The sequence below is a fragment of the Micromesistius poutassou genome (assembly GCF_964030765.1).
Source record: "Micromesistius poutassou genome assembly, chromosome: 4".
Taxonomy (NCBI): domain Eukaryota; kingdom Metazoa; phylum Chordata; class Actinopteri; order Gadiformes; family Gadidae; genus Micromesistius; species Micromesistius poutassou.
This window is the reverse complement of record NC_140274.1, coordinates 16191544-16210096: the sequence shown is the minus strand read 5'-3', so window position 1 is coordinate 16210096 and position 18553 is coordinate 16191544. Positions and strand designations below refer to the sequence as shown.

Below are 18553 nucleotides of genomic sequence, written 5' to 3'. Positions count from 1 at the left end.
ACTGTCTCAAGTCTCATCGCTCACTCTCTTCCGATGAGGAAGAACCATGGGAAGACCCAGGCACGTGCACACATAGGGCCCTAGGGGTGCTTGAGCCCCTGCCCTTTTTGCCTTGTATTAAAAAGTGCCCTCTGAGTGCTCTTCAACAATCGCGCCCGCAAAAGTGCTCGTCCGCGATCGAACGCCCCCCGTCAACAATCGCGCCCGCAATAGCGCTCGTCCGCGATCCAACCCCCCGTTAACAATAGCGCTCGTCCGCGATCCAACCCCCCGTTAACAATAGCGCTCGTCCGCGATCCAACCCCCCGTTAACAATAGCGCTCGTCCGCGATCCAACACCCCGCCCCCCCCCCCCCCCCCCCCGTCAACAATTCGGCACCTGCCCCTCAAGACTCCTGTGCACGTCCCTGGGAAGAACGAACCGCGGTGTGGACCAAACCATTTTTTAAGAAGGGGCCAAGGGGATTATTGAAATTATTAAAATTTGAATATTGTAGCCTATGATTTGTGGCTTTGTTTTAATTCGGATTCATTCATATGAATATATATTAGTTCAGTGTATGCATAATCATTTTTTCATAGAGGCTGTGTGTGGGCCCTAGCGGGCTGTGGGCCCTTATAATTGTCATAACCTTTCCCCCCTATACGACGGCGCTGGTCATGGCCTTATTGCAGTAATAATTGGGTATTTGTTGCCACTCTCCATTGGCATTGGGCGTTGAGCCAGAACCAATATTACAAATATATTAGGGTCAACATCCATCTATCTCTCCATCTTTTCTGGCATATTTGCCCCACGCTTCTACACATTCAGGTGTGTGTATGGTTGGTTTAATTTACATAGTTGTGTAGACCTACTAAAAATGGTTACAATAAACTTATAATCTCATAGATAATTACTCATAATCAACTCATAATTGATACATACTTAAAGGGCCCATGACATGCCACCAGCTGTGATTAGCCAGCTGAATCAACTCCAAATGAATACCTAATCAATAATGGATTCACTAGATCAGGGGTCAGCAAAGTTGCATTAGTGCCTTAAGCAACAATATATTAAATATTAAGCTGAATTATGACACAGCGACCAAAAACATTTCCAGAAGACCTGGAATTGTATTATTTCCATAAAGTTCACAATCATGCATCAACATTTTAAAGTTTTTTGTTATATTTGCAACATGGGCTTACAAATTATAATTACATATATCCCATCTTAAAATACTGCTTTCAGAAACTCAAACATATTTGCACTGTGAGAAATATAAAAACAGGCATTATATGAGAATGATGGAAACATCCACATCAATATCTTTAAGACATGTACAGCTTTGCAAAAACCATGTGAAGGCCATGCATACAGGCCACTTGCAACAATCTTTTAAATATTTTGTTCTCTATTACTCACAACATAGGTTTAAAAACGATTAATTGATCCCAATTCAGAACACTGCTTTCAGTAACTAATTTAAACATATTTGCACTGGGAGGAAATGCCCAAAACAGAATAAAGTGCAAGACAAATCGGTAGTAATGATTATGCTGCCGCATTGTAGCGGTGAAAAAAATAATAATTTCAAACTTTTTTTTTTTTTTTTTGCAAATGTGCCAATGATTATGCGGCCACGTGCCAATGGTGGCACGCGTGCCTAGGGTTACCGACCTCTGCACTAGATCCTACGAGAAACAATGCCCAATAAACACCTGAGCTGTGATGTGAGGCTGAGACTGCCTTAATGCGGGCTTCAGACCAGTTAATCTTCTGTCGTTGGCTCTGCTAAAACAAGCATGCTAATCGTTTGTGGGCTGGCAGAATTAAAACACGGTCTGCTTGTGTGCGGTGGAAAGCATCCAGGGCTTTGAAGCAGTGATCTCTCATCACGGGTCACGCAATCAGGACACGGAGGTTAGGATAGAAGGTAGAACGTAAATGGATCGTAATCGCAGGGAGACACTGAGCCAAGATGATGCTTTACGCTCTTTTCTATTGTGTTGTTGTACTTCTTGTGCTGTCCTATGAATCTGTAAAGCGACCTTGAGTGTGAGAAAGTCGCTATATAAAATAAATGTATTATCATTTATTATTATTCATCTGTTCGAGAGGAATCTAAAGTGTTGCTCAAATGTCCTGCGGTGTAGAGCGGTGAGGGAGGCCCTTTGTTTTTATTTTGGCAGCCCATTGTCTGCTCTTGCTTGCTCGCTCTCGACAACTCAAATCTTACCCAAGTACAGCCCGTTGTTGCATTTAGTTGCAAGCAATTTGCTTCGTAATATTTGATTTGAGAATCTGGCGGATGGAGTCGAGGCTCCTGCCGTCCAATCTTTGGAAAGTAGTTTGTATGACTTTCTTATTGTAAAAAATTACACACTTGCATGTAGGCCTACATTCAGTCAAGTAGACATTGGACGTTAGTACAGATAGACGGGTCACTAAGGAGCAGGTAGGGTCAGACTGTGAACATTGACGGGTCACTAAGGAACAGTAGGGTCAGACCGTGAACATTGACGGGTCACTAAGGAACAGTAGGGTCAGACCGTGAACAGTGACGGGTCACTAAGGAGCAGGGCGGGGTAAGACGTTGCATACTCTTAAGAGGTGGCGGAGGTTAGATAAGGGTTGCCCTATTTCCACATCAACCCAATTTGACTATTGGTTTGTGTGTGCGCTTCGGATGGCATCTTTTAAACTTAGTCCTCCAGTAAAATTGGATCGCAGAACGTGTAGTACATGGTTTCACGTTAAATTGCCCATAATTCTTATTTTTGAAAGACTGAAGCCGTGACGGCATGATGGACAAACATATAAGCTTTGACAGTTTTGTTATTCCGATCCAGTCAACGGTCAGGCAAGTCTCGTTTGATGTGGTTCTATCGGTCAGGTTGTTTCTACAGATCTCTTCCTTCACAAACTGATAATGATTCCTCGAAACAAATTACAGGCATGAGAAAGTGAGGTGCTCCATTCACACTGATTGGAGCTTGTCTGCCAACTTACTTTAGCTGTTAATCTAAAGTCTGATTTGTGAGAAGGACTTAATGTAAGTAGAATAACATTCTAATGATGATCACACACCTGTTGTACACATAAGTTGTGTTGCTTGATGGTTGTGTAAATGTTAATCAGCTTTTTGGCCAAGTATGCTCACACATACAAGGAATTTGGTCTCTGCATTTATCCCATCCGTGAATTAGTGAAACACACACTAACCTGGAGCAGTGAGCAGCTACAGTGGCGCTCGGGGAGCAGTGAGGGGTTAGGTGCCTTGCTCAAGGGCACTTCATGCTCCTCCCACCTCCTCCCCCTCCCCTCCTCCTTCCCAGATGATGTGAGGCTTTGGGAGGGATGACACCTGAGTGGAACTCCCTAAATCCCTTTCAGGGTTTCCCTCAGCTCTAATTAAGGCACAGCTTGTGGTTGAATATACCTTTCCATGTATATATATAGGTTAGGGTTAGTGTAAATCAGGACCATGTTTACAGCCTCTTGAAAATGAAAAACATACATGAAGTGGAAATTCAATTTCCACTTAATTTACTTTTAATTTGATTAATTGATTAATTTAATTTGATTAAGTAAATAATAATTCTGTTTTTATATTTAAAGAAATACAATAGACACTTGGAACATACAACCTTTTGGGCTTATTTAAAAACGTAACCCTTGAATTCCTTTTTAGAAAAAATGTAAAATAACAAATCACTAAAGACATTCCATCTTATGGAATCATGTTTGGGAGTAACCCATTCACACACACATACAACAAATGCATGTGTGAATGGGTTTATATAAATGGCTCTAAACAGTTTGCAAGAGCCACTGGTACATATAACATGGCCTGGTGCCCTTCCACCAATACCATGTATTCTCGAAGGGGTTCCCACCCCTGAAGCTGCGTGCCAAGTAACTCCAAGGCGTTCCTGGAAGACTTATCCCATTAGAGGGTTTATATCCCCCTTGAGATGCTAGAAGACTAGAGACCATGACATTGACACACCACCGGCTTCTGTCAGTCCCCTAGCAAGCTCTCTCAGGTCTCTCCATCTCCATCTATCCCTCCTCCGTCACCACCAACCAACCAGCAGAAGATCGAGAAGCAGGCGATATGGGTGCACACGGGTCAAACCTGGATGCCATCATGGAGCAGGACATGCATCACTGGTACAACAAGTTCATGCGGGAGTCGCCATCGGGTCTCATCACCCTGTTTGAGCTGAAGAGCATGCTGCAGATGAACGGCATGACGGAGGAGGCCAGCAGCTATGTGGACCAGATCTTTTTAACCTTTGACATGGACGGGGTAAGAGGACCACGTTATACCTGCTTCAGGGGTTACTCTATTGCACCCCATGATGGAATCCTCATGGGGTGTCTATGGAGGTCATGTAAGAGGGTGGAGCGGCTAATATTGTGCGGTAGTGGCATGTGTTTTTCTCTTGGAGATGATAGCCAATACTGTTTGTTGTTTATTCACATTTTTGTGTACCACGTACCACCTACCAAGTAAAAGCCATGCATTTCTCTTGCGTGGAAGAATTGATCATATATATTGTGAAATTATTTTGGAACAGTCAAGCACAAGTCTAGTGTAGCATATATTAAAGGCGTATAAAGTGTATTGGCAGGCCTGCACAAAACAATAATTTTCATCTTCCAGGCATCAAGTTTCATGGTTCATTCCCTGCTTTGTCATTCTCTACAGGATGGATACATAGACTTTGTTGAATACATTGCAGCAGTAAGTTTACTGCTCAAAGGGGAAATCAACCAGAAACTCAAATGGTACTTCAAGCTCTTCGATCAAGACGGAAATGGAAAAATCGACAAGGACGAAATGGAGACTATATTTAAGGTATGCGTCCTTTCAATGGCATGAAGAGACCCTCAGGTGTACAGAGCAGTCCTCTCTCTCTGTAATCCGTCGCCTGTGAAGCTTAACACACTAAATGGGGAGTTAACATGTACATGAGCTAGACTATTATGTGTAATCTCTGTGAGCTTGGGTCTTCTTGTATTTATTTATATCTTTACTTTGTATTGCTTTCTTACGGAAGACGATTGGGGCCACGTGATGATTTTTATGGAGTTCTGACTTTAAAACAGGATTCTGACTTTAATCTCAGAATGCTGACTTTAAAATGAGAATAAAAATAATTCTGACTTTGATCTCAGAATTCTGACTTTAAAATCAGAATAAAAATAATTCTGAATTTTAAAATCTGAATCAGAAAAAAAAAAAAATCTGAATTGTTCTGAATTATTAGTCAGATTAGTCAGAATTATGACTTTAATCTCAGAATTCTCAGAATATCCACATGTGGCCCTAATTTCTCAATGACGTAAATCAGAGTTAAGAAAAAATGCAGCCGAAGACTTTATTAAGCCTTTATCTTGCATTTTAGTTACTTTAGTTACCTCATCATGGGCTGTGCTCTGCTTTTTAGTCATTCAGCAAGCGCCTTTATTAAGGGACAATCAATGGATTCAGTGACATGACATTAAGGAGTAAGGGCTCAAAGATGTTTACAGGTAGACTGGAATGGGGGTTCCAACCCAGAACGTGTCGAGTCCAACACCCTAGCCGAGAGTGACTAGATTATCCTGCCCCCCATGTTATAAATTTTAATTCCCACCATGTTGCAATGGCGATGCTACAGCTAACTGATGGTATTGTTGCTCCTGTAGGCCATTCAAGACATCACTAGAAGTTACGAGACCCCACCTGAGGACATTGTGACTCTTGTTTATGAGAAGATTGACGTAAACGGAGAAGGTAAGCCGCATTAATATACTTTAGCACAAGAGTGAGCCACACGCATTGATGTTCATTTTTCATTTCATTCATTTTTATTGGCACATATATAATATACAGTATATAACTGGCACATATAACATGAGGACTGTAGACTGTAAAATGTGTGAAGTGTTGATCATTTTCTTAAAGCCAGCTAGTACAGAACCTCACAAAATGTATGCCATCAAAGGCCTCATCTAAAAGAAGAAACTGTATATACACGCGCATATCCTTGTATAGCTCATATACAGAAAGTCCCCCAATATAGTTTCATATCTAGACAGTTTGAAAGAACAGGCATTCAAACGCACAGGAATGAACAGTAACATCACGATGAAACAAAGGACTGTTTTAATGGCTGGTACCCTTCTCCTTGAAGGGGAGTTGACCTTGGAGGAGTTTATCAGCGGAGCTCAGGTGCATCAGGACATCATGGATATGCTCTCCAAGATGATGGACCTCACCCATGTCCTGGAGATAATCGTCATGGGGCAGAAGACCAAAGCCGTCAACTGACATACACAAGGGACTAAACATGGAAGAGAGAAGGGTGTGGGAGGGGTGGAAAAGGCTGGATTTCCAAGGCAAACCGCAATGTGTTCAGAGAGCTTCAAGTGCCAAGTTTTGTTTATCAGTGGAGATGGATTTTGGATGAGTTGATTTTGGTCAGTACTCTAAAATATAGGTCTCTGTTTGTCTCTAATGTTTGTAATGTTAACATATGCATCTATGTGTGTAATTCAAAGCACCTTTAATTCTGTTTTAGGTTGCATGGATACTGTTTGAAACGGTTGTTGGTTCATAGGTACGTATAGATGCAGAAACCTAAGTCTAGTATTGACAATAATAATGCACAAGATGTTTAGTGGTTTTGACTAGATGTTATTTCAAATAGACAAACATGTTGCCTTATTGATCAATACACTGTTTTTCTTTCATATTCACTGCATTCTTGTGTTATTTTCAAAATTTTTAGATGGGAACTATTGGGCAACAATTTAACAGACACTTAATAATATAATAATATGGTAGGGAAATAAGTTTTTTCTATCACAGGATGTTATTTGGCATTCTGTGACGCACAACAAATGTACTTTTCTCAAGTATGAAACGGCTGTGATGCATACATTGATTGTATGCCAGCCTGTGTGAAATGGAAAATAGCATATGATTAATATAGGCAGGAGATATCACTCGTAGTTTGAAAAAAAAAAAAGTGTGCTAGTGTTTGAATCAAGAAGTTTCATTAGATGAATCTACCTATCCTAGTAACCCTAAGCCTCTTATCAACAGCTTGCTAAATGGTTTAATGTAATGTCTAACAAGTCGAGGGAAGGATTTCATTTATAGTGAGCCTGCAAAGGTTAGTGTCCATGCAAAGGTTTGTTTCCATTAGTAGTTTGCAATGTATGGAGATAGTGTTAAATACACACATGTGCACGCACCCACATGACCCAAATAATTGATTTATTCCCAGTTTTCTTTTTCGCCCTGCAATATAAAAGCAAGATTATCCAGACCCACCATGTGTCCTGTATTTCGATTTCGGTGGGCTGCTGAAGTTCAAGCTACCCAAATGCAAACACATTATCTGTACCATGTTTCATGCAAACATGTGAGCTGATGACTTTCCATTTTTAAACAAAATGTTATGGGCATGACCTTGGGTGATCCGAGCCCCCTTCCACACAAGGTCATTTAATGAAATTATCCATCTGTGTAGTTAATGATTTAACCAGACATGGAGTGGACTTTCAGACACTATTTCAAGCCCAGAGAAAGTTCAAATGAAGTAAATCAAATATAGATAAGAACTTGACCACACACAGCCCCTAACATCTCATCTGACTACAAGAACCACTCCCAGAACAGGCCCCCCTTTGCATCCTATAAAAGCAGCGCTCTGCTCTTGGTGCTTTGCACTGCACGCAGGCTTTGCCCTCCTTCACCACCACACCATCGCAGAAGCAGCCAAGCCAAAACTCCCACACCGTAACCATGCAGTTGGCCGATAACAGACTGAACAAGAACAGCATGGTGCTGGCGCTGAGGAAGTACAGTGCTGCCGTGAACCACATGGAGCACACTGTTCTCCTGCCCAACCTCCTGCGGGACGTGCCCTCTGACGAGATCTGGGACGGAGAGGTGGAGGAGGAGGCGTCTCAGGACCTCTACCAAAACTATCTGACCCTGAAGGCCATCAAGATCACGGTGGAGAGTGGACTGATCCCGCTGGACGACCAACGATCGGCCAAGAGCAGAGCGGCGATCCCAAGCCTGAGTCTGACCTCAGGGTCCCTGGTGGAGGCTGACCAGGAGGCCCTGTTTCACTTCCACCTGAGCGGCCTTTTCTCTGTGCTGGGTCACCTCACCAAGAAGTCCCAGAGCCTCACAGAAAAGTACAAGGAGATAATTGGAGTGGCGTATTGAGACAATGCAATGTGGACTATGTTGAACCTTTTAAATAAAACTCATAGCAGGGTTCATATCTTGCATATGATGTAACATATAGCTCAGAATGTCTCGAACAAAACTTAAACTGTTTACATGTAAAGATAAATCTGATGCAGGCTGAATACCGCAATGGAATAAAAAAACGTTGCCAGAAATGTGTATTGCTGTATTTTGTGGCGCTTTTGATAGTAGCAGGTTTGTATATTTGTTTTGATACTTTTTCCTGACGTTTAAAAGGAAAAATAAATGGAAAGGAGTACTTTTTAAATCAGATTTTTTTTTTTTATTATTTACATAGATATATTTCACAATAAGTAATGGAACAAGTGTGCATCACAGAGTGGTGGGTGGGAAGGTGTTTTGTAGCCAACTGCTCTGCCTTGTCCTGTCCAATCGATCGCCGGTGTCTAGCGCACAGGGTGGAAGGGCTCCATGACCTCGGCTAAAGTCTTCTTCTCTGATGGGACATAGAAATTAAACACATGAACAACGTGATTACTATTTAATCAGTAGGCTGCTCAATGTTCTCTCGATTATTCATTTGAATGCCATAGCACTACCATTTTATTCAACCTTTAACTGAATGAGGGTACAATAGGTATGATGTGCTGTGTAATCCAAGTCTAGAACAGGGGGCTAGATCTACATTTGACTATTATCCACAATTGTATGGAGGTCAGAGCGTAGAATTACAACCTAACGTGCAGAAAGACGTGACAGTTTCTGAAAAAATAAATGTAACTTGGGACTTTGTTATATTGCTAAATCACCATAGCAACAGTATACATGATACTGATGTTATGTTAGATAATGTTACATAATCATTATGTAAAGTAAAGGGTGAGGTTTTCTAATGCATCATTTTTTATATTCTGATTTCCCATTTCCAAACTTGTAGACTTGCAATGGATTATCTTAAGCCTTCAGAGAGGATATTTCAATTTACTAGAGTTAGAGACGTATTGGTTATAGCGAGAACCAACCAAGTATCCTTAAAATTAGATTTGAGGGTTGTGATTACAAATATGGGAAAGTGTCATGAGACCACTGCTGAATAGTTTTGTGATATGAAGACATGTTCTTAATAGCTTCTACTCGATTATAACATGTTTGTTACACGTTTGTCTTAATTCTCTAAATGATCTTTGGCTTCTTTACACTTAGCTCTTTAGCTGTAACTGGCATATCAAACCATCGTTTTACTTTAAGGGGTAGATATATATGCTACTTAATTTCTAGATTAATTAAATAGATTATCCTTTGCAATAACAGTATAAGTGCAAAGTAATGTGTTATAATAGTAGATGCACTACTAAGACCCAACCAATAGAATAAAGGTGTTCACCACTTGTTGGAAAGGCGTCTGGGTGCAGGCTGATGTACTGGTACATGTCTCGGTCGAGTTTAGAATAGATGTAGTTCTCGTATTTGGAGATGTGGTAGCCAAGGAACCAACCAATGGTCGAAAATAAGACCTGTCGATGGACACCTTTAAAAGAGAAAAAAAATGTTAATTGAGCAAATTTGCGATGAAAACATTGTTGTTCATGTCCGCAGGTTGAAAACAGATCGGTGTGTGTTGTTGTATGTTCCTAGTACCGCGGTAACCTTTAGGGTTAATCCAATAACACAGGCCATTCACACGCCTGCGTGGTAAATTATCACTATATGTCATTTTGGAGGTTGTCCCTTTTCAGTGTCCAGTATATTCATTGTGCACACTGTAGAAAACCGAACATACGTCTCACCTGATTTGAGAGGCGGCCTGTGGCAGAAGGCGTTATGGAGCATCGCTGTACTCCAGCCGACGAACCCCAGCCACACCGAGTTCCTGTTCACAATATGCGGGGGCGGCAGAGCCTTGGCCTCGTCCGGTACCAGACCCATGTCGAGACGATAACCTCCCGGTTCCGAGTTCTTGATATAAGAGTATAATCTCCTCTCTCGGTTACTAGCTCCCAACTCAAGGGCAATAGGGTGCAACACGGAAACTTCGCCGGGGTAAACATGCAAGCGCTTGATGGGTTCCGCACCTTTTTATTGTTTGGATTTTATTTATGCGATTTATCTTGCTATTTAAATGTATGTAAACGTGGGTATTTTATGAAATTAATGCAATTAATTTCAGATTCTCTATAACTGTTACATCAGTATGCCACTTCTTCATTTCAATTAAATTGCTTCGGGATAGCAACTTTAAGCAAAAATATAAAAGGATAGCAAATACATATATATATATATATATATATGGGCATAATTTTGACCATATAGCATAAAAATGATTCCTTTTAATTTACCATGGGGTTTTTTAATCTATCTGATCTGCACACAGTCTGTGCAAATCAGGGACTGATGACATCATTGGAAACGCAGTCCTCGCTCTCTGACTTGGGAGAAGCTGCAGATGATGAGGGATACGCCAAGCCCAGCTGTAGCCGAGCCTTCTTTCATGTTTTCACCGATGCATATCAAGTAGCGTTCAATTGGGGAGTATCCCCCTTGTTTTGGTGAGTAAAACACCGACATATTTCCTGTCGAATCCACCCAGGGTTGAGGTTTTGTCATTTCTTCTCTTGATGCATTTCATTTTCTCCTAGTGCCAAAATGGCCAGTGGGACGTTAGCGCTCTAGTTCTTGCTCCAATTGCTATCTCCGTTGCTCTTCCACCCTGTATTAGACCGATTATACAGATTAGATTACACAGAAAGAGTGTAATAACTAGACACATTTCCCTGCATAAATGTGTGCATCCTCGTTTAGATGCTAAGTAACGCCTCGTCATGAAATACACTTAATTAGGAAACAAGGGTTTTAAAGGCGATCCTGAGAAAGCCACACATTTCTATAGACATACGTTAGATTGCATACGATTTTCAATCTACGTTAATATAAAACAACATAACCCTTCGTATTGTAAGTTAAATTCTTCTGTTTTATCTGTGTTTGAAAATTATAACTATCGCTATTGTCATGTGATCTGGTTCGGTTATTGATTCGAGTCGATGGATAATGTCATCATGATCATGTGTCAGAATAACAGACATTGAATTGTTTTTACTGAATCAAACCACGCATTTGTCTTTCGCATTGGACTTTTATAACGTGTGTTTAATGTTGCAATTTTGGGGTGTTTTCTCTCGAAGCACCCTAGGGTGCCATATGCAGCCATAAAGCACAGATACTGTAGGGCCTACTCTCTCATAGATTCATAGGTAAAGCATTTGCGATACAGCTTTGTCATTAAAGTCAGAAAATAAGTTTGTAGAGCACATTTTTTTTCCGTGGGAGATAAAATTCTTTAGGGCAAGGCTGGATAATAAACGGCAGGAGGCCGTTAGTTAGGGAAATACTTACATATCTGTTCTTTGTAGATTACTACTATAATTTTAATATACAAATTCTAGCTAGAATAAATGATGCAGATTGTAATGTTATCATAAATGTAATGCATACCAAAGTGATTGTGACCATAAGTCATAACCTTGTATTGCTAATAACAGACTAACACCTATTTAATGTTGTTAATAAACTAGTTATAAACAACTTGTTTATGAACAAGATAAGGTAGGCAGTAGTTTTGCCTTATTCAATATGGGTACATAATTGTGACCATCACCAAATGTAGGCAGTAACAGAAATAATACAATAACTTTAATTACATTAGGCTGGTAGTACAATGGCTGGATCATTTTAATTAGAATTAGGCCTGTATAGCCAACCGGGCCACCCACACGGAGATTGTTCCCCCTCACATTACTGTAAAGTAATTCTAGCTGTTTTCAGCTAAAAGCATCCGCTATATTATAATGGTATATAATATTATATGTCTTTGTCATTTTGTGTGGTTTTGAGTTCCGAGAGCTCTTGGTGTTTCTTTGGTCAGCACAGATTCTCGTCGTCTCGTTTGACGCCAGCAAAACAATTTGTACACTGAGAAGCTCAGATCGTGTGATGCTGTCTCAGATGTGAGATGTAAAGTGCTGTCCACTATCATACACATTTGACTTACAATTTCAGACGTTAATGCATTTTTGCCTAACTCCTACCTGCTCCTCAATTACCTGTGTCTATAATCACTGACTAACCCCTACCTGCTCCTAAGTGACCCGTCTCTGTATTTACTGACTAACCCCTACCTGCTCCTGAGTGACCCGTCTCTGTATTTACTAGGGGTGGGAATCTCTTGGCACCTCACGATTAGATTAGATTCTGATTCTGAGTCAACGTTTCAATTGTAAAACGATTATCAATGTATCTCGATGCACACAATTTTTTTTGTACATTTCCATGCGTGATTTTCTAAAATATACATCTGAGTTTGCTACTCAGAGTTTGCTAATCACTTCCTACTTTTGTGATGATCATTAAAGACAATCAACAGATGAATTACCTTGTCCAATATTTTATATAAGATAAAGTTGGTTCTCTGCGCAGAGAACCCGCAGGCAGAGAGGAGTTTTCTTTAGCACTCTGCAGCAGGCAAACAGAATGTTGCAGCAGGCGAACAAATGTAATTAATGATTTATTCTTACATGAACATGTCATTAAGGAGTATGTAAAGGTAAGGGGTGTCTTTCTCAAGGATGCCTACAGGTAGAGTGCAGACGTTGGGGTTCAAACCCAGAACCTTTTGGCACTACACTGTCCCCCCCCCCCCCTCTCTCTCTCTCTCCAATCAATACCTTAACCTCTCTTAAAGGCAGGACAGTGGTGCTAACATGCTCTATGGACAAGCACACTGAGTGTTGTGTTGAACTTAAGTGACACCAGCCTTCCATGCAGAGGTTTTCCATCACCTCTGTTGTGGAGATCAGGAGCAAACATCTGATGTGCTTGCCTCTTTTACATATTTATTCAATGATGATGATGAATGAAGTTAATAAGAAAAATAATCAACATAAAAAATCCATCTTGATAGTGAATTTGTGATAACGTTACATCATTACGATGCGATAGGGATGCTTTGGTGCCATTGGTCTAAAATTGCACATGGCTCTTTAATTCACGAAGCATCCTTCCTGTGTTTCCCTCCCGCCCACAGCCCCTCTCCCTCTCCCACCCACAGCCAAGCCAAGATGAGCATGGAAGACTATGACTACCTGTTCAAGATCGTCTTGATCGGAAACGCCGGTGTCGGAAAGACATGCCTCGTCCGACGCTTCACTCAGGTTGGTATCCTTGGCAACTAGAGCTCAAAATGTAGAGGGTAGCATAGTCAGTCATTCGGAGTGACTGGACCAGGTTGCCGGTTAGAGTCTTGAGGTGTCCTTGAGCTAGTTTTGCAATTGAACCCCCGATGAGCAGGGTGTCATCTTGAATAACTGTCGTCCCTGAGTTCTAGTGTTACATGGCCAGTGCCCACATAAGTTATGACAGGCTTTGGTTGGTCCCAGCGGTTCGCTCTAAAAGTGCCACACAAGTTCCACTAGATCTGAAGGACAGTTTTACCACCAGTTGTGATGTTCATCAGCCATTACAAGCCATTTCCAAATCGACTGTATCATCATACATCGTACATCATACATGGGAGTGTCCACCCAGATTGTGTGAAGGATAGGTTGGGATTCACCAGTTGGTACAGTCCACCTGGAAGGGGTGGTTGGTTGATCTATCCATCATATGTCAGGGATGAAATAGGGAATCCTTTATATTCCAACCCATCTTTAGTCACCCAACCCTTCACCCGTAATCATTTCTCTGTGGTCTCCAGGGTCTCTTCCCTCCGGGCCAAGGCGCCACCATCGGAGTGGACTTCATGATCAAGACGGTCGAGATCAAGGGGCAGAAGGTGAAGGTAAGAGAGTCCCAGATTACCCGAACCAAAGTAATGCTCATCTTTTTGTCATCATCTGACTCGTTTTTTCTCTTGTTTAAAATGTACTATTACTATTTACAATTTTTTTTTGTAATTAATTACAAGTGTAATAGAATCAGAAATTTGTCTTTATCTATTTTATTACTAGCCTTGACTTTCTGGGTCCTTTATCTACTGTGGACTTTTGTCTAGTTGTCTTTAAGAAACTAGGTTGTGCATCAATACTTTGTCCGCATTCTCACTTGTGGCTTTGGATAAATGCTAGGTGGCTAAATGTCAACCGCAATTCTCTTTTCCTCTCTCTTGTATCTCTCTTCTTCCCCGATGGCTCACAGCTGCAGATCTGGGACACGGCGGGACAGGAGAGGTTTCGCTCCATCACACAGAGCTACTATCGCAGCGCCAACGCTCTCATCCTGACCTATGACATCACCTGCGAGGACTCCTTCCGATGCCTCCCCGAGTGGCTAAAGGAGATCGAGCAGTACGCCAACAGCCAGGTGGTCACCATACTAGTCGGTGAGGAAACAGCATCGCTTCGGTACCCTCTGATCTACTGGAGGCCAGGGGTTCAGTATTATGTTAGGGGGAACCGGATATGGATAAGTTGTTTACTCCCCAGACGAAAGGTCCTGGGATTCAGGGTTCGCAACCTAACCTAAGATAAGATGTAGTTCATAAAACATGAGACATGAGCATAAAGTACACGGCAGTAATAGAATAAACACTGAAAAAAAACGACATTATATCCACAGTTGAAGTAGCCATTTCTGACAGTATATGCTTCATCACTGTAACTACATTACAGTGGTACTGTAGTGTAGGGATAGTGTTCTTGTTAGGGTGTTTGACTCCCAGCTGAAAGGTACTGGGTTTGATTTCTGTCCACAGTCTAAGCTGTGGGCATCCTTGAGTAAGATACCCTTACAAGCCTTACCTGCTCCTTAATCACATGAACTAAATTCACTTGTAAGTCACATTGTGATCAAAATGTAACTGTTAGATGTAACGTATAGAACAACGCACATATGTCTTCCAAAATAAACACTCTATCTTAAATGTAATCAAGTGCATTGCTTGCAAGAACTTCAGATCCTTAATGCGTACTGGAGATTTTTTTGACAATTTTAGTGTGCATAAATAAATAAGCAACTGTGTTTTGGTCCTCTGTATACATAGCTGTCCCACTTTAGGGACCGATTTAGGGTGGAATAAATTTAGAAATCGTCAGCAGCTAAGCTCTCATGATGATGAACGTAAGTGATAATTTGCTAACGCACGCAGAAGCAAACACATATACAAAACAGCGCCACATTATGGTCCACTTCCCCAGTTAAAAATAAGTTTCAGTCCCATATGCACACACCTCAAAATGTATTTGGAGAAGGCATTAAGGCGTTATTTCTAATTTCAACGTGATTTCTGTGAATGGATTTATTCCCTCCAAATCTACAAAATACTTGATAGCACAATGTAAGTTTCATATTCCACATTCATTTGAGGATTTGCCTCATATGCATGAATGTTTGAATGTTGTGCTGAACGGCAAATGTAATCGATTCATTCAAATTGGATGATGGACGAGGATGGAGGATCAAATGACACTTTTTCCCCGGTGCAGAACCGACTCAACCAATCTACAAAGTGTAATCACCCACTTCCTGTCCAGGTAACAAGATTGACCTGGCGGAGAAGCGGGAGGTGCATCGACACCGGGCGCAGGACTTTGCCGAGTCCCAGAGCATGGTGTACCTTGAGACCTCGGCCAAGGAGTCGGACAATGTGGAGAAGCTCTTTCTGGACCTGGCCTGCGAGCTGATCCGGGAGGCCAAGCAGAACAAGCTGGACAACAGCGACGCCGCGCCCATGCTGGGCGAAGGCAAGAACATCAGCTACCTGAGCTGCTGCAGAATCAACTAGCAGCCCCAGTACAGCCCTCATCAGGGGGTCGGCTGGAGGACAACAAAAACACGCCCACCAACAACTGACCCCCCCCCCCCCCCCCCACCCAGACTCCAGGGGGAGAGATGAGGCTTGAGGCATCTAGTTGTTATTCTGTCGCTATTAAAATCCCACCCTGCCTTTTTCTAGAACCTCCAAATTCTACCAGGGATTGCCGGTGTTCTTCAGTTTGCCAGCCCGGGAACCAATCTGTTATGGTTTCCTCGTCGGGGGAAACGAATGAAGTGGTGGCCATTTTGGATAACAACAATGTGTCTTGAACTGCAACAGGATGCAAAGACATCAGGATAATTTGGGGTTTCTCCGCATGAGGCATCGAAGGTTTCACGGTTGGACAAGGTTTACAGACGTTCTGTGTGTGTGTGTGTGTGTGTGTGTGTGTGTGTGTGTGTGTGTGTGTGTGTGTGTGTGTGTGTGTGTGTGTGTGTGTGTGTGTGTGTGTGTGTGTGTGTGTGGTGTAGGACGATTCTCTGGTGCTGCGGCTGAAATACAGCACCTCTCTACTGTAGTTCAGAACCAATCGCAATGTTCACCAGCAGTGTTGTGAGTGTGAAACGCAGGGGAAATTATCATCTGGTTGATGATGACGGTGTGTGTTTTTAAACTGGTAGGGGATGGTTTTAAACTGGGATGGCCACCAGTTTATTCTGACCTTCCAGTCCTTCGCTGTGACAGGTCAAGTGAGATTGGGATTCAGAAAGCGAACGTTAAACCTACACTACTTAACCTTTTCCACTGTAGCCAACACCTTTTGTTCAACATTATTTTAGATTATGAGCATCTGAAAGAAAATCTAAACCAACAAAGGGTTTTCTTCTCGCTGAATTAATCTGTGGAGAGGGTGTTACGTTGGGTTGGAGAGGGCGTAATATTAGGGGTGGAGAGAGTGTTACATAAGGGGTGGAGAGGGCGTTACATTAGGGGGGAGAGGGCGTTACATTAGGGGTATAGAGAGTTTTTGTTTGGGTTGGAGAGGGCGTTACATTAGGGGTGGAGAGGGTGTTACATTAGGGGAGGAGAGGGTGTTACATTAGGGGAGGAGAGGGCGTTACATTAGGGGTGGAGAGGGTGTTACGTACACCAACCACCTCTACCTTCTTAAATCACCAGGTGAGTTCTAATGGTGGATGTATTTTATTATTGCTTTTCATCACTTCAAATTGTTGTGAACTAAAGTGACGGGTGCAGTGAAAATGCCATATTCAGAAGAGCAGGTTTTGAATACCTTAGCATTACATACATTGCACAATCATTGCTATTCCTACTTAGGATACTAAGATTTGTATGATGATGATACACTGCGTATGGTGGACTTTTCTAACGTTAATTTAGATAGTTAGCTGTTAACTCCTCGCCCACACGCCATCACAAACTGTGAAAGATGTTATCCCAGTAGAAGTTGTTAATTATTTTTTGGTTTAACCTGCTGCTATAAGACATTAATTTGTTTGGCTATTATGCTTGATAACGTTGACTGAAACTAATTTCTCAGTATGCTTAAAGAAACACATGTGACGTTGTTGTAAACAGGCTCCCCCTGTGGAGTCTGTTGGTAGTGCAGACGTAGGCGTATACAATGAGAACGAGATCAACACTTTTCCTCAAAGTGTTATAACCAGTCAACAGAAATGGAATACCGTTTTTAATCAATTAACATGTACTTTTAGCTGCCATCGGTTTAATTTATGCCGAACCGTGTGTATCCCTGCCTTTTATCTTCGCTGCCTAGCCATGGATTCTTGATCCTCAGTTGTTTTAAAATAGGTGAATTCACATAGTTTTGTATGAAGGTCGTGTCTGTGTTTCAAACGCGTTCTTCGTGTGGAAATCCTGATTGTCCAGCATGTTCTGCCAATCTCTTAACTCTCTCCTTTATATATTTGCCATACCTGTAAGTACTGTATTGCACAATGCCATTTACTGCACACTTTACTGTAGTGTTTACTTTGTCAACTTATTTTTTTTTGTACTTGACTCGTAGTTTATCTTGGCACTTTGCTGATTAATGGTGTTTTTCTTTCCTTTAAGCTCTTTTTTTTTTAACTGGCTGGTGAGTTATTTTGTTTGCCTTTGACGATAGATTAAACCGTAATTATTCATTCATTGCTAATCCCTCGCATTTGTTAGGGAATCGCAAGGGAAAGAGGTAGGATTTATTTTGTCTTATGCAAAGTATTCCCAAATGCTACTCTGTATAACATTAAATAATAATTACACTACATGACTCCATGAATGTCTTTTCGGTTTATATTTTCACTCTTGAGAGAGAGAATATAGTTGTTTATTATTAATAATCTTTATTTATAAGATTCAATAACTGATTAATCTGACTTCAATCATTTAGATATATTATTGTGTATTAATTAAAGTATTGCAGTATTCAAATGCTTTAGCAAAATATTGTAGGCCTACTGTCCTGCGAATAGCCCATTTAATAGAGTGAGGGATGGGTGAGAGATACGAATCTCTTTCTCTCTCTCTCGTGAACTCAAAGTACCAGCAGCACTTGCAACTCAGCTGGTTTCAT

The 18553-nt window shown here is 41.5% G+C and overlaps 4 protein-coding genes across 6 annotated transcripts; 3 read left to right on the top strand and 1 right to left on the bottom strand.

Annotated features, from left to right (window-relative positions):
- The first annotated feature begins 428 nt into the window (after positions 1-428).
- Positions 429-6739, top strand: guca1c (guanylate cyclase activator 1C). 2 transcript variants are annotated; one of them, XR_014633359.1, is made up of 5 exons: positions 429-4301; positions 4704-4853; positions 5687-5774; positions 6175-6460; positions 6562-6739. XR_014633359.1 is itself a non-coding variant. In XM_084466615.1 (4 exons), the coding sequence occupies exons 1-4, from the start codon at positions 4107-4109 to the stop codon at positions 6309-6311; spliced, it is 570 nt and encodes a 189-aa protein (XP_084322741.1). In that variant the 5' UTR covers positions 429-4106; the 3' UTR covers positions 6312-6739. The 2 variants fall into 2 exon arrangements, 1 of the variants encoding a protein (XP_084322741.1); XM_084466615.1 differs by having other exon boundaries at positions 6175-6739.
- Positions 6740-7702: 963 nt separating this feature from the next.
- Positions 7703-8404, top strand: thrsp (thyroid hormone responsive). Its single transcript, XM_084466616.1, has one exon. It carries the CDS (start codon positions 7794-7796, stop codon positions 8223-8225), a length of 432 nt encoding a protein of 143 aa, XP_084322742.1. The 5' UTR covers positions 7703-7793; the 3' UTR covers positions 8226-8404.
- ndufc2 (NADH:ubiquinone oxidoreductase subunit C2) lies at positions 8222-10136 on the bottom strand (the record flags this gene model as incomplete). Its single annotated transcript, XM_084466617.1, has 3 exons — positions 8222-8706; positions 9595-9738; positions 9998-10136. 3 exons carry the CDS (start codon positions 10134-10136, stop codon positions 8657-8659), a joined length of 333 nt encoding a protein of 110 aa, XP_084322743.1. The 3' UTR covers positions 8222-8656.
- rab30 (RAB30, member RAS oncogene family) lies at positions 10111-18202 on the top strand. 2 transcript variants are annotated; one of them, XM_084466613.1, is made up of 6 exons: positions 10111-10250; positions 10582-10756; positions 13291-13417; positions 13960-14043; positions 14400-14583; positions 15734-18202. In XM_084466613.1, exons 2-6 carry the CDS (start codon positions 10602-10604, stop codon positions 15982-15984), a joined length of 801 nt encoding a protein of 266 aa, XP_084322739.1. In that variant the 5' UTR covers positions 10111-10250; positions 10582-10601; the 3' UTR covers positions 15985-18202. The 2 variants fall into 2 exon arrangements, with proteins under 2 accessions (XP_084322739.1, XP_084322740.1); XM_084466614.1 differs by lacking the exon at positions 10582-10756 and having other exon boundaries at positions 10192-10250.
- The last annotated feature ends 351 nt before the right edge of the window (positions 18203-18553 follow it).

Bases quoted from the DNA above. Each gene is read 5' to 3' on its own strand.
- rab30 (XM_084466613.1), top strand. From the start codon at position 10,602: ATGACATCATTGGAAACGCAGTCCTCGCTCTCTGACTTGGGAGAAGCT. The intron at 10,757-13,290 runs GTGAGTAAAACA...TCCCGCCCACAG, and splicing joins GGAGTATCCCCCTTGTTTTG to CCCCTCTCCCTCTCCCACCC. The intron at 14,044-14,399 runs GTAAGAGAGTCC...GATGGCTCACAG, and splicing joins TCAAGGGGCAGAAGGTGAAG to CTGCAGATCTGGGACACGGC.
- guca1c (XM_084466615.1), top strand. From the start codon at position 4,107: ATGGGTGCACACGGGTCAAACCTGGATGCCATCATGGAGCAGGACATG. The intron at 4,854-5,686 runs GTATGCGTCCTT...TTGCTCCTGTAG, and splicing joins AAATGGAGACTATATTTAAG to GCCATTCAAGACATCACTAG. The intron at 5,775-6,174 runs GTAAGCCGCATT...TTCTCCTTGAAG, and splicing joins GATTGACGTAAACGGAGAAG to GGGAGTTGACCTTGGAGGAG.
- thrsp (XM_084466616.1), top strand. From the start codon at position 7,794: ATGCAGTTGGCCGATAACAGACTGAACAAGAACAGCATGGTGCTGGCG.